Source organism: Mus caroli, chromosome 5 (genome assembly GCF_900094665.2).
Source record: "Mus caroli chromosome 5, CAROLI_EIJ_v1.1, whole genome shotgun sequence".
Lineage (NCBI taxonomy): Eukaryota > Metazoa > Chordata > Mammalia > Rodentia > Muridae > Mus > Mus caroli.
In genome coordinates this window covers 106,740,842-106,753,271 of record NC_034574.1, presented here as the reverse complement: position 1 = coordinate 106,753,271, position 12,430 = coordinate 106,740,842, and the positions used below count along the sequence as shown (strand labels likewise).

The following is a 12,430-nucleotide window of genomic DNA, read 5'->3' as shown; positions in this document are numbered from 1 at the left end:
CCAATTCTAAGAAGGGGCACAGTGTCCACACTTTGGTCTTCGTTCTTCTTGAGTTTCATGCGTTTAGCAAATTGTATCTTATATCTTGGGTATCCTAGGTTTTGAGAGGCAAACTTTATGTTGTTTGTGTGTGTGTGTGTGTGTGTGTGTGTGTGTGTACATTTGTTTGTTTGTTTGTTCATGCAACAGGCTCGCTCTCATATAGCCCAGGCTGGTCTTGAACTCACTATGTACCCCAGGATGTCTTTGAGCTCCTGATCCTTTTGCTTCCATATTTTTATATGAATACAGACATGTGCCACCATGCCTGCTTTCTGCGTTGCTGTGGATGAACTCTGGGCCTCGTGTGTGAGGGCTCAGCCCCTTGAGCTCTATTGTTCTATTTAGCTCTGTGAACTGGACATTGCCTATCCCCTGAGAAGAGTCCGGGATTGTCTTGTTGATTGATGTAGAAGAGCCCCGCCCAGTGTGGGCAGCACCATTCCCTGGGCTGTATGAGAAAGCCAGTTAAGCACCAGCCTGAAAACAAGCCAGCAAGCCACGTTCCCGCCTGAGTTCTTGCCCTGGCTTCCCTTCATGTTGGCAACAAAAAGCCAAGCAATGCCTGCATCTCCAGCTTGTCATAGCCGGTCTTGATGTCATTTTGACTAGACTGACAAATTCCTGAGGGTGAGCTGGGAGTGGGTGACAGGTAGGAGGTCAAGCTTTTGGGGTGGTGAGTCACTTGGGTGTCTTCAGAGCTCCATCTTGCCCCATTCTGTGTTCCTGTTCTCTTGGTTTCCTGTCCGCTGGTGAGATAAACAGTTTGTCGTTGTCACAAACTCCATCCGCCCCGACGTTCTCCGCTGAAGCTTCTGAGATCCTGAGCCAGAACAAAACCTTCCCGTCTTAAGTCGTTCTGTCACGTGGTCGAGGCGAGAAGAAAATTTACTAATAGAAACCACACGTGTGTGCAAAACTTCCTGCTGAGGGTTGGGATGTTTCCAGTTCAGGATCTGCTGTGCAGAAAGCTGCCATGGACACTTGTGTGGCTGTATCTTCATCCTCTTGGGCACATACGTCCTGGGGTGCGAGCGCTGGCTCCTAGGCCAGGTTTGCAATCCTTTTTAGAAACTAAGACCCTTGTCCATGTCACCCAGCCATTTCTCTCTCCCACCAGCACATGATGGAAAATACACAGAAGATTGCAGGATGCCCAGAGGTAGTAAGCCACCCTGGTCCAAAAGGAGAAACTGAGGCATAGCTTGGTTGTATTGTGCCCTGCTTTCTGAGTTCCAGGTACATGTAGATGCTCAATAAACAGATGAGCAATGAGGGAATGTAGGTTGTTTTCTGATGAGAAAACCGAGATCCAGGCTGGTTTCATAGCAACCTCAGAGCTCTGGTCCAGTCAGACATAGCTACCATGCCTCTTGGGAGCCCCAGGCAGGAGCCCCAGCCCCTGCTACTCCAGGATAACCCTCCAGAGGCCAGACTTGGGCTGTGGTGGTGCTGCAGCCCATGACTCTCTAGCCACATGAAAGGCCCAGCTATTTTTGCTTGGATGGCAAGCCCTGGTGCTCAGGGTTATGTAATGAGATGTGGCCTTGGACCCATAACGGGCTGGGACTGGGGACTGTGGTGGGCTGGCATTGCAGGAGCCAGGAGGAAGAGTCTCAGCAGAGACCTAAGCTAAGGGTGTTAACCGGCCCTCCCAAGCTCCACTGGTCAGGGCTGCTGAACAGGGTCGTGTGGCTGCTAATTGCAAGGGGTTCAGGGCAGGGTCTCTGAAGTGTTTTCAGTTTGAGCAGAAACCCTGGCACTTTCTGGGCCCCTGAAATTATGGGTTGCTAGCGAACTGCCCAGCCTGTGCTCCACACCGCAGGCCTGGCCACGCCTCACAGATACCACAGCAGGGCCCCACACATGTCCCAGAAACCGCGGGACGTGGTATGAGACACTGAAGAAGGATGGGACGTCTCTTGTAGTTGCCCAATGCCTGAAGGCGCAGGATCAGAGGGCAGAGGCCTCATTCAAACAGGCAGCACCATATTTTTTGAGCCCCGTTTTGTTCCAGGCAATGGCCTAGATCAGTGGTTCTCAACCTGTGGGTTGCAAGCCCCCAAAGGGTCGCATATCAGATATCCTGCATCTCAGCTATTTGTATTGTGAGTTATAAGAATAGCAAAGTTACAGTTATGAGGTAGCAATGAAATAATTCTATGGGGGGGGGGCGGGGATCACCACAACCTGAGGAACCCTATTAAAGGGTCACAGTATTAGGAAGACGGAGAACCACTGACACAGACGTAGAGTTAGGATCAGGGCCCCAAACAAGCAAAGTTCTTTGTCCCTGCTGACCCTGCTCACCCATGCTGGCCTGAGACTATTCCAGAGCTGCCTCCCTCCGTGGCGCTGTGTGTGCTCTCGACCACCTCAGGACCTTTCCAGATCCTGCCCAGCTGCTGGGAACCGTCTTGCACTCGTGTCTTCGTAATACCTTCTCGCTATCTTTGAGGGCAACTCTGTAGTTACTTCCTGCAGTGGAAGCCTGGGACCGGACTAGACTCCCATGGCACATGGAGCCTTGTGCAACCCCTGCAGGGAGCCCTGGGCAACCCCTGCATGGAGCCCTGAGCGACCCCTCCCAGCTCTCACCCGTGTGCAGTCAGAGGTCCCCAGGTCTCCCTTTAAGGCTCGCTCCCTTTCTGTGGTTCTCCTACGTCTTGTGGTATCCAGCTCACAGTCTCCAGCTGTTTCCACAGAACGAGTGGAATTTGGGATGTCTTCAGGTGGGAGTCTGAGGGTTGGCAGGGAATGACCACCGGCATCTGACCGGAAGCCACGTTTAGCTGTGGCCCAGGAGAAGAGCTGTGATGTACTGTGGCTGTGTTCCTTGTCTCTGCTCGTGAGTGGCATCTGCAGAGCATCTACAATGGGTGTGGTGCAAGGTGAGGAACGGTGTACCTATGCGTTCGTGTGCGTGCGTGCGTGTGTGTGGTCCTATAGTCCCTTTCCTGAGGCATACGGAGGTAGGAGAGGGGCTGGCTGTGGGAACAGCCCAGTCAGAGGTGGAGGGCCACTGGCCTGGTGGTGTCACTTTCAGAGGTTTGGAAATAGAATTTGGTGCATCAGACGGGGCCCTCTGGCCAGCCTTCCATTACCCCAGTGCTCACTCGACTGTGAGCCTCAGTTTCCCATTCTGGTCTGGAGCATCATTCTCTCATATTTTAAATACCAGCAGAGCTGTGTTCAGGCACCACAGCACCAGGCTCTGCAGGGCAGGAGTCACCCAGGTGGCAGGGTGTGGCTGCTTAGCATCCTCAGGCTCAGCAGAAAGCAGAAATGACCACATCTGCACTGAGCGTGGTCAGACTTTTCCTTAACATTGTGCCTTCCATAGCGAAGTGGAGAGACTGCCTGTACCCACCTGTCACACAGCAGGAGTCTGTCACCTGGAGGCAGCTCAGTGGCCCAGCAGCATGCCTGCAGTCTTGAGTCCCATGAAGTACATTCAGAGGCACTGAAACCCCAGCACTCAGGAGGTAGAGGCAGGAGCATCAGAAGCTCAAGAACAACGTACTTGGTTGTGTGTCAAGTCTGAGCCAGCCTTGAGTACAGGGCACTCTTGTCTAGAAAGAGAAGAAAAAGAAAGAAAGCAGAGGGGCTGGAGAGGTGGTTCAGTGGTTAAGAGCACTGACTGCTCTTCCAGAGGTCCTGAGTTCAAGTCCCACCAACCACATGGTGGCTCCCAATCATCTGTAATGGGATCTGATGCCCTCTTCTGGTGTGTCTGAAGACAGCTACAGTGTACTCATATAAATAACAAATAAATCTTTAAAAAAGAAGGAAAGAAAGGAAGAAAGGAAAAATGAAAAGGAAGAAAAAGTCATCAAGTCACATTGGGGCAAGGTAAAGGATGTAGGGTGGGGTGGGGACAGGCAAGGGTCTGCACAGACCCTATGTAGAGTTGCAGGAGGGACTTGAACATTTGTAAGCGCTGGAAGCAGCCCCAGCTAGCAACAAGGTAGGACCGTCTCTTCCTTGGGGCAGAAGACAGAGGTGTAGATCCCTGATCTGGGGCCCAGGCTGTCAGTACCCCAACCTTTGTTCTACTCTGCGATTGTGTTATGAAGGCTTCCGTGTATTGCTAGTGGGGACAGAGACCTTAGCTGAGGACATGATTGTCCTTGGTCACCCTGGTGAGCCTTCACCCAGGGAAGGGAAGAGGCCAGAGGACACTGAGCTGACTGCCCTAGCCTTGTGCACTGTGCTGGACAAGGAGGGAGGGTGAGGCCTGTCACCGAGGCGAGTAGGAGCCAGAAGCCTGAGGAGACTGAGAATCGGGCCCTCCCTTGAAGACCAGAGCTCTGACAGGAGTCCCCAGTCTGTTGAGAACAGGCTTACTCCCTGGGAGGAGGAGGCCCTGGGGAGGGCTGGCTGCCTCTGAAACTGATGACCAGTCTAAGATAGGCTAGGGAGGACCTAGCCTTTTTTTGAAGTAAAGGAAGAGGGCACAGGCCTGCACGTGTATGTATGTCCCTGGTAGACACCCCTCTCCTCCTTCCTCCACGGTAGGGTCTGGGAATTGATGCAAGGGAGAGCAGGGAAGTCTCCATCCTGATTTCCAAAGGATTGGTCCTCTTTTGGCCAAGTAGGGGCTGCTGGGATTATTTCAAGGCACAGCCACACTGGGAAGAACCAGCTCCTAACTGTGCTAAGATGAATGAACCCCTGGAAGCTAACCCTGCACCTCCCACCAGGCAGCACCCCTGCAGGGGACCTCTTTCCTGTTCTCCCTCCATCTTTCATGCCTCCTGGTCACACCAGCTCCTTCCTGGCTACTGCCACTCGGCTGCTACCTGAAGTGCCTTGCCAGGTTCCCTGTGTGGGATTCCAGGGTGTATTAGCCTCCCTGCCTGGCTCCCCTGTGGTCCTCTCCTGACATGGAACCCCCTCTGGTTTGTGGAAGGGCACTGTACACCCCGTGATGAGTCTTGGCACACACAGCTCTGGAAGCCTGTGAGTTCCTAGAGGCAGGTCTGTGTCTGTGTCCTGACTGACTGGGTCCTGCTCAGCTCTGTCTGATCTTCAGTGTCAGGGTGTGTCAGCCATTTACTGAAACAAACAAGTGAATGAGTGAGTGAATGAATGAATGAGTGGATGAGTGAGTGAATGAATAAGTGGATGAATGAGTGGATGAGTGAGTGAGTAGATGAGTGAGTGAATGAATTAGTGGATGAGTGAGTGAGTGAATGAGTGAGTGAGTGGATGAGTGAGTGAATGAATGAATGAATGAGTAAATAAGTGAGTGAATGAATGAGTGAATGAATGAGTGGATGAGTGAGTGAGTAGATGAGTGAGTGGATGAGTGAGTGAATGAATGAGTGAGTGGATGAGTGAGTGAGTGAATGAATTAGTGGATGAGTGAGTGGATGAGTGAGTGAATGAATGAGTGAGTGGATGAGTGAGTGAATGAATGAATGAGTGAGTGAGTGAATGAATGAATGAGTGAATGAATGAATGAGTGAGTGAATGACTGGATGAATGAGTGAGTGGATGAATGAATGAGTGCCAGGTCCCATGGGTCAGTTACCCATGGTGCTTCAGGGTATTTGAACTTCCCACCCCCTCTCCACTTCTGTGGAATGGGCTCATAGCTTCTGCTCAAGCTGCCCTACTAGGGCTTTGTGAGATCTCAGAGTTCAGGATGTCAGTACCTCAGGGAGCTCCCTGACCCCCTACGAATGGAGAAACTGAGGCCAGGGGAGGAAGGGCCCGGGCAGTGCCTGATCTCAGCATCCCCAGGCTTCCCTGAGACACCCCCACTCCCACTCTGCACCCTAAGCCTGGAAATCCTGAGTCACAGCTGGATTGGGCCATGCCACGGAGATTTTTTTCCTTCCCACTTCCAGGGGCCCCAGATCTTCCTGACCTCATCCTTCAGGGAGTGTGGGGGATGGGACGGACCTCAGCTCAGAGTTCTGGGGACGTGCTCCTGGAAGCCCCTCTGTCTGTCAGTCTGTCTGAGCCTGCCCAGGGGACCTGAGGTCAAGAAGAAGCAAGCTTGGAGTGTGAAGAGGGTGGGACTGTGGGTGGCCCGTCATAGTCCCGCCCCACACTGTCCCCACCCCAAGCCCTCTTAATGAAATCAAGCTGGCCCTCCAGCCCAGCAGGGAGGAGGAAGGGGGAGGGCCTGGAGGCCGAGGCGGGCAGGCACCAGCCAGAGCAGCTGGCGGCAGACGGCAGGCAGACAGTCAGACCGTCTAGCGGGCCTGGCTTGCCTACCTGGCAGCTGCACCCGATCCTTCACCCAGAGCTGGTAAGTCTCTGCCTACTGCTGCTGGGGACTCTTGGAGAACTCTGCAGAATCCCTAAGTGTGCGTGCAATCTGCGTGTGTGTTTGAGGCCGTGAGCACCCATGCGATTAGATGTGTGGGCATGGATGAAGGCGGCACGCGTGTAGTTGGGATGTAGAGAGGGTGCCAGGGCGACGTTTCCAGGGCCACTGTGCTGCTGGTGTAAACTTGTATTGTCCTGTGTGTTGCGGTAGGCTGTGCTTGGGATGTCTGATGCACCAGTTGGAATGTGTGTGTGTGTGTGTGTGTGTGTGTGTGTGTGTGTATGTAAGCTTATGTGTAGACTCTGAGACCTCAGGCTCCTTCCAAGCCTCTTCTTGAGGGGCCCAGGACCCTGTCCTTGCAGGCAGGCCCGGAGGGAATAGGATACAATGTTTCAGCCACAGCCCCCTCCCCCCCACCCCAGTCTCCTAATTGAAGCCAGGTTTCTGTGGCCTGCCTCTCCATCACTGGCCATCCTTTTCTGAGTGATGGCTGGTAGAACAGAGGCTCTGGGTTAGCTGTCTCAGGTCCTCGGGTACCCAGTCCTTCCTTCGGGGTGGATTCGCCTCATCTGCATATTCATGGACATCTCAATTTAAAACAGAAGCTCTTATGACAGAGGGTCTAGCAGGGAGAGCATACTGGACAAGTGCATCCACTTGCTAACATTTATTACATGCTAGGCACTGCTGTGACCTGTCCCCATTGCGCAGATGTGGAAACTGGAGTTCAAAGGGTTGACATGCCCAACCCTTTGGGAGGCCACATGGAGCTGTTCTGAGCCACCTCTCCATCAGGGGCTCTCTCTGTTGGGCAGGCTGTTTACAGTCTGATTGAGTTCCCTCTGGCGTGAATCCTGAGTGCTTGTGTAGGAGCAGGCAGGCAAAGGACGTCTGGCACATCAGCAATCATTTCAGACCTGTTCAGGTCAGTTCTTCTGTTCCCCAGAGGGGAAACTGAGGCTTGGAGAGTTTAAGGGTCCCATGACCATCTCCATGCAGACCTGAGTCCTCTTATTTAGTCACCTGCTACCTTTCTCTGGAAGCAAGGAGAGACTGAGGAATTGGGGGGGGGGTGAAGTTCTGAGAGTAGGGGTCTTGCTCTTCAGAGACAGGAATGGTTTCTGCTTCTTCTCCGCACCCCTTTGGCTGATTGCAGGGTACCAGAGAGGCCAATGCTTTCTTGAATCCCCATTGCGGTCCACATGTGCGTGTTCATGCACACGTGTGTGCACGTGTATTCTGCTCTTTTGCTGGGGGTGCGGAGCGGGGTGGGGGTGGGGGGAAGGACGACAAGTGAGGACAGCCGTGGATCCGCAGAGGGGAAAAAGCTGGCTTCCCCTGCAGCATTCCATTCCTGAGTTCTAGCTTTCCTGTGGGTCCGACCCTGTGCTAGCACTTCTAGAATGTTCTCTCGCACAGTCCCGACAGCTCTTTGAGTATCAGCGTGGAGTCATCCTGCCGCTGCCCATTTGCAGATGGGCAAAGTGAGATTGAGAGGAGACAGCTGGCAGATTTAGACAGGATGGAACCAGGGAGATCTAGCCAGACCAGTGGCTTTTCAGCTGATGCGTCTGAGGACTTCTCTGGTGCTGTGGCATTGTGGTCACGGTGGCCTGTCCCTCTGGAGCAACAGCCCTCACTAGCCACAACCATATTTTTAGACGACATCATAATATGTAGCTCAGGATGATTTTTGAATGTGCAACCCTGCCTCTGTCTCCCGAGTGATGACCCAGGGCTGTGGTGTAGTTCGGCATGCACAAAGCTCTCAGTCCAGTTCCCAGCACCACCCCAAAAAAGGGGAGCATGCTAGGACAGTTAAATTCTTGCCAAGAAAAAAAATTCGAACTCCAGTTCAGGCCCAGCATCCGGGTAAAAAGCCAGGCATAGTTAGTCATGTGTGCCCCAGATCTCAGCCTTGAAAGGTCAGCAATAGGGAACAGCCTAGACACTTGTGATTCTCCACTCCCAGGGAGAGATCTCCTGGGCGGGGGTGGGGGATAGTACCCCAAATTAGCCTCTGGCTTCCACGTGCACGCACATACATGCATACCGTCATAGCACGTGAGTGCTCACACCTGAGAGAGGAATCAAATCCCAGCCGAGCCACTGATCACCTGTCCATCCTTGAACATGTCACTGTCCATTCTGAACATGAGGGTGTGACCACTGTGGGACTGAATCCCGTGGGATCAGGACCCATCACTGTGCAGGGGCCCGGGGACTCAGCAACAGAGCGCTTGCTTAGAGGCTCCCCTCGCTCGCTCGGCAGAGAAAGAGAAACATAAGCAGAGCACTTTAGAAAAGTTTTTTTTTTTATTATTACATTTACATTTCTATAAGGAGGCTGCAGAGGTCACGGTGGATGCCTGGAGGTCAGAGGTCATCACCTGTGGGAAATGATTCTCTTCTACCCTGTGAGTCCTGGAGATCGGACTTAGGGCATCAGGCTTGGCAGCAAGCAAGCGCCTTTCCCTACTGAGCCACCTCGCTGGCCCATTTAGCCTCTGAAGTGAACGACTGCCCTTTTTGCTGTGTGAGCCAGTTTGATCGAGCTGACTGCCTCAGCTGCAGATCCAAGCAAGAGAGAATTAGAAAAAATTTAAGCTGTAATTATTTAATGATAAAAACGAACGGCACAACGACTCTACCCCCCCCCCCCCACGTTTGTGTGTTGTGAGTCACCCGGAGCTGATTGCAAGGGCCAGGAGGTTGAGAGATTCTCCCTGCACACTGTACCAATGGTTTCATTTTGGCTCCTTTGGGTCGGGGTGGGGCACTCTGGTACCAGCTTCCTGGATGCCGAGGGCTCACCACACATACCTGGAAAGCTTGAGGCCGCCTAGACAGTTACTACATGACCAGCGTCACTCCTACCTCACTCCCTGTGTCCCTGCCACACATCTGGCATCTGGCTCATCCAACAGGACCTGCAGCCGTGGTGCTGGGGACCTCAGCTTCCTGCTGCAGTTCAGAAACTTGGTGTGTGTGGCTTGTCTCCTGCTGGGCCTCTGCCTCTGTCTCCCCATCTCAGTCCATGAAGGGAGATTCCCCCCACTCTTCCCCCACCCTCCAGACAGTGCCTTAAATCCTTCTCTCTTAGACCTGTAGCCCCAGTCAGCCTCAGGAACCCGAGCCCTCTGCGGGGCTAGCAAAAGTTTGAAGTCCAGATCCCATTCGCACTGGCTGGGAGACTTTAGTGTAAACTTGGGCAATGAGGAATTTATTAATCAATCCGGCTGTCTGGGCCAGATGGGGTCTGGGGGGTTCATGCCGGGAGCAGCCTTCCAGGGGGGAGGGGCGCATCTGGTTCCCATTTAGTGGTGGCGGTGGGAGGGGCTGCAACATTGGGGGAGGGGCTACAGTGTTAGCTAGCTTTGTCTCTCCCCAGGAACTATGGTTCCCCCTGGAACCTCTCGGGGCGGGAGTGTGAGGTGGGGGGGCTGGAGTGGGGGGTTTGAAGGCTCAGCAGTGAGGTCCAGGCCTCCATGAGTTGGGGGGAGGGGTCACAAATACCCTCAAATGCCCCACCCTGGCATTCAAGTCTCCTATAAAGCCTGCAGACCTGGCAGCTTCAAAACTAGACTCCTCTGGAGAAGGAAGTGGGTGGATTGGAAAAGCCTGGGCTGGAGCTTCCAAGACTTCAGGGTAACGGTGCCCTGGGGCCACTTCCTGTTCAACGGTGCCCCTCAGCTTCCTGTTCTCCCATCCCCCCTGCCTCCCAGAGTATAAGCCATTGCTTCTTTTACGTCTTCCATGTCTCTCTGGATAAGTCACTCCATGCCAGTTTCACCAGAGCCTCTGTCACTGAAGTTGGAAATGGGAACAATGACAGCTCTTCACCGGGTGGGTAGCTCTCAGGCTTCCGTGACAAACTTCTAATTGGACAGGGAGATGGCTCAGGGGTCGAAAGCCAATGTAGTAGTGCATGCTTGCAAGGCCAGAAGTAATGATGGGGACACAGGAGGATTCTGGGAGCCTGGCCGGACAACCTATCCTAATACATAAGCACCAGGTCCCACCCAGTAAGAGGCCCTGCCTCGAAGAAGAAGTGGAGGGTCCCTGAGGAGGAAGGGCATTTGGGGTTATCCTCTGGTCTCCAAATGCATCCCTCCTCCCACACAAACACACAAAGACACTTCCACTTGTATCTGATGCCTGGTTAGCCATGAGTGTAAGCTAGGATTGTGAATTCAGCCACCCTGGTACAGCAACTATTGAGCGCAGTGTATACTCTGGGTTTGAAACACCGAGGACAGAAATGAATAAGATGCAGTTTCTGTCCTCAGGACCGCCAAAAGGAAACCAGGACGGGTAGCATCCCGTGTAGACAGACCCCGGAGTGTGTGCGTGTTGCTCAGCTAAGTGATTTTCTGGAGTGTGTTCTGGCTCCCCGGCCGTCCTCCCGAACTAGCAGACCACTCGTGCTGCCGGAGTCCTGGAGCAACAGGAGACTCAGCCTGACTTCTCTCTTAACTCTCCCTCCGCGCAGGTTCCGTAGCTCAACATGGTCCCCTGGTTCCTCCTGTCTCTGCTGCTACTTGCGAGGCCTGTGCCTGGGGTGGCCTACTCTGTGTCACTCCCGGCCTCCTTCCTGGAGGATGTAGCTGGCAGCGGGGAAGCTGAGGGTTCTTCAGCCTCTTCCCCAAGCCTGCCGCCGCCCCGGACTCCAGCCTTCAGTCCCACACTGGGGAGACCCCAGCCCACAGATCTGGACGGCCCCGTGCCACCCACCAACCTCCTGGAAGGGATCATGGATTTCTTCCGGCAGTACGTGATGCTTATCGCCGTGGTGGGCTCGCTGACCTTCCTCATCATGTTCATAGTCTGTGCGGCCCTCATCACGCGCCAGAAGCACAAGGCCACAGCCTACTACCCATCCTCGTTCCCTGAAAAGAAGTATGTGGACCAGAGAGACCGGGCTGGGGGACCCCGTACCTTCAGCGAGGTCCCTGATAGGGCACCTGACAGCCGGCCGGAAGAAGGCCTGGACTCCTCCCATCAGCTCCAGGCTGACATTCTGGCTGCTACCCAGAACCTCCGGTCTCCAGCTAGAGCCCTGCCAGGCAATGGGGAAGGAGCAAAGCCGGTGAAGGGTGGGTCGGAGGAGGAGGAGGAGGTGCTCAGTGGTCAGGAGGAGGCCCAGGAAGCCCCAGTATGTGGGGTCACTGAAGAGAAGCTGGGGGTGCCAGAGGAGTCAGTCTTAGCAGAGGCTGAAGGGGTTCCTGCCGCCAGTGAGGACCAAGAGGGAGCAGAAGGGTCTTTCTCCTTAGCCCAGGAATCCCAGGGAGCAGCTGGTCCTCCTGGAAGTCCCTGTGCCTGCAACAGAGTCTCCCCCAGTGTCTAACAGGCCCCAGAACTGCTGGGACCCGAATGTTGGGTCCTCGAGGGTCACCTCTTTGGTCAAGAAAGGTATTCAGCTCTAACTGCTCCTTGACACCACGTGGCTTGGCCATTGCTGGTGCCAAGGCTGACCCCGAACTGGCAGAGCCGACACCCTCTGGTGCACCCCAGGAAACATCTCTCCAAGTTCCAGCGCCCTTAATGACTCTTGCCACCCTGGGGGCTTCACCCTAACGCACCACTTCTCTGGAAGGGGAAGGTCAGACACATCCCAGTTGGGGCTGCATGAGGCAGTCCTCAGAGCAGAAGGGGACCAGGCCAGAGGCCACCTGTGACTGGGCAAACTGCATCTTGGCTGTGGAGACCAGAGGGGCTGTTAGATTTGGAAGACTTCAAAGGCTGGGCTTGCAGCGATTCTCGCTGCCCTTGCACCCTGCCTAAATAGCAGTCTGGTAACACCAGGGACAGCAGAGCCCTTTGCATCTCCCCATCACCTGCAATGTTGCTGTCACTCTGCCCCTGTTCAGTGGACTTGATTAGTTAGGAAACTTCTGAAAGGGGCCCTACTTATATCATAGAGTTTCCCCTAGACACCCTGTGGAAACACAAACTCAAAATCAAGTGGCTTTAGGACCGCCGTGCCCCTCCACAAGCTGACATGGCTACTCTAAGGGTTCCTGTTGGGCTGGCTTTGCTATGCTTTCCTCAAGCCGCTTTCTTTTCTCTCTCTCTCTCTCTCTCTCTCTCTCTCTCTCTCTCTCTCTC

At 54.0% G+C, this 12,430-nt stretch overlaps 1 protein-coding gene across 1 annotated transcript; it reads left to right on the top strand.

Moving 5' to 3' along the window:
- The first annotated feature begins 6,173 nt into the window (after window positions 1–6,173).
- Tmem119 (transmembrane protein 119) lies at window positions 6,174–12,389 on the top strand. The gene is made up of 2 exons (XM_021161684.2): window positions 6,174–6,301; window positions 10,815–12,389. The coding sequence occupies exon 2, from the start codon at window positions 10,830–10,832 to the stop codon at window positions 11,667–11,669; it is 840 nt and encodes a 279-aa protein (XP_021017343.1). The 5' UTR covers window positions 6,174–6,301; window positions 10,815–10,829; the 3' UTR covers window positions 11,670–12,389.
- The last annotated feature ends 41 nt before the right edge of the window (window positions 12,390–12,430 follow it).

What these genes read in the sequence shown, in the direction of transcription:
- Tmem119 (XM_021161684.2), top strand. Translation starts at nt 10,830, where the DNA reads ATGGTCCCCTGGTTCCTCCTGTCTCTGCTGCTACTTGCGAGGCCTGTG.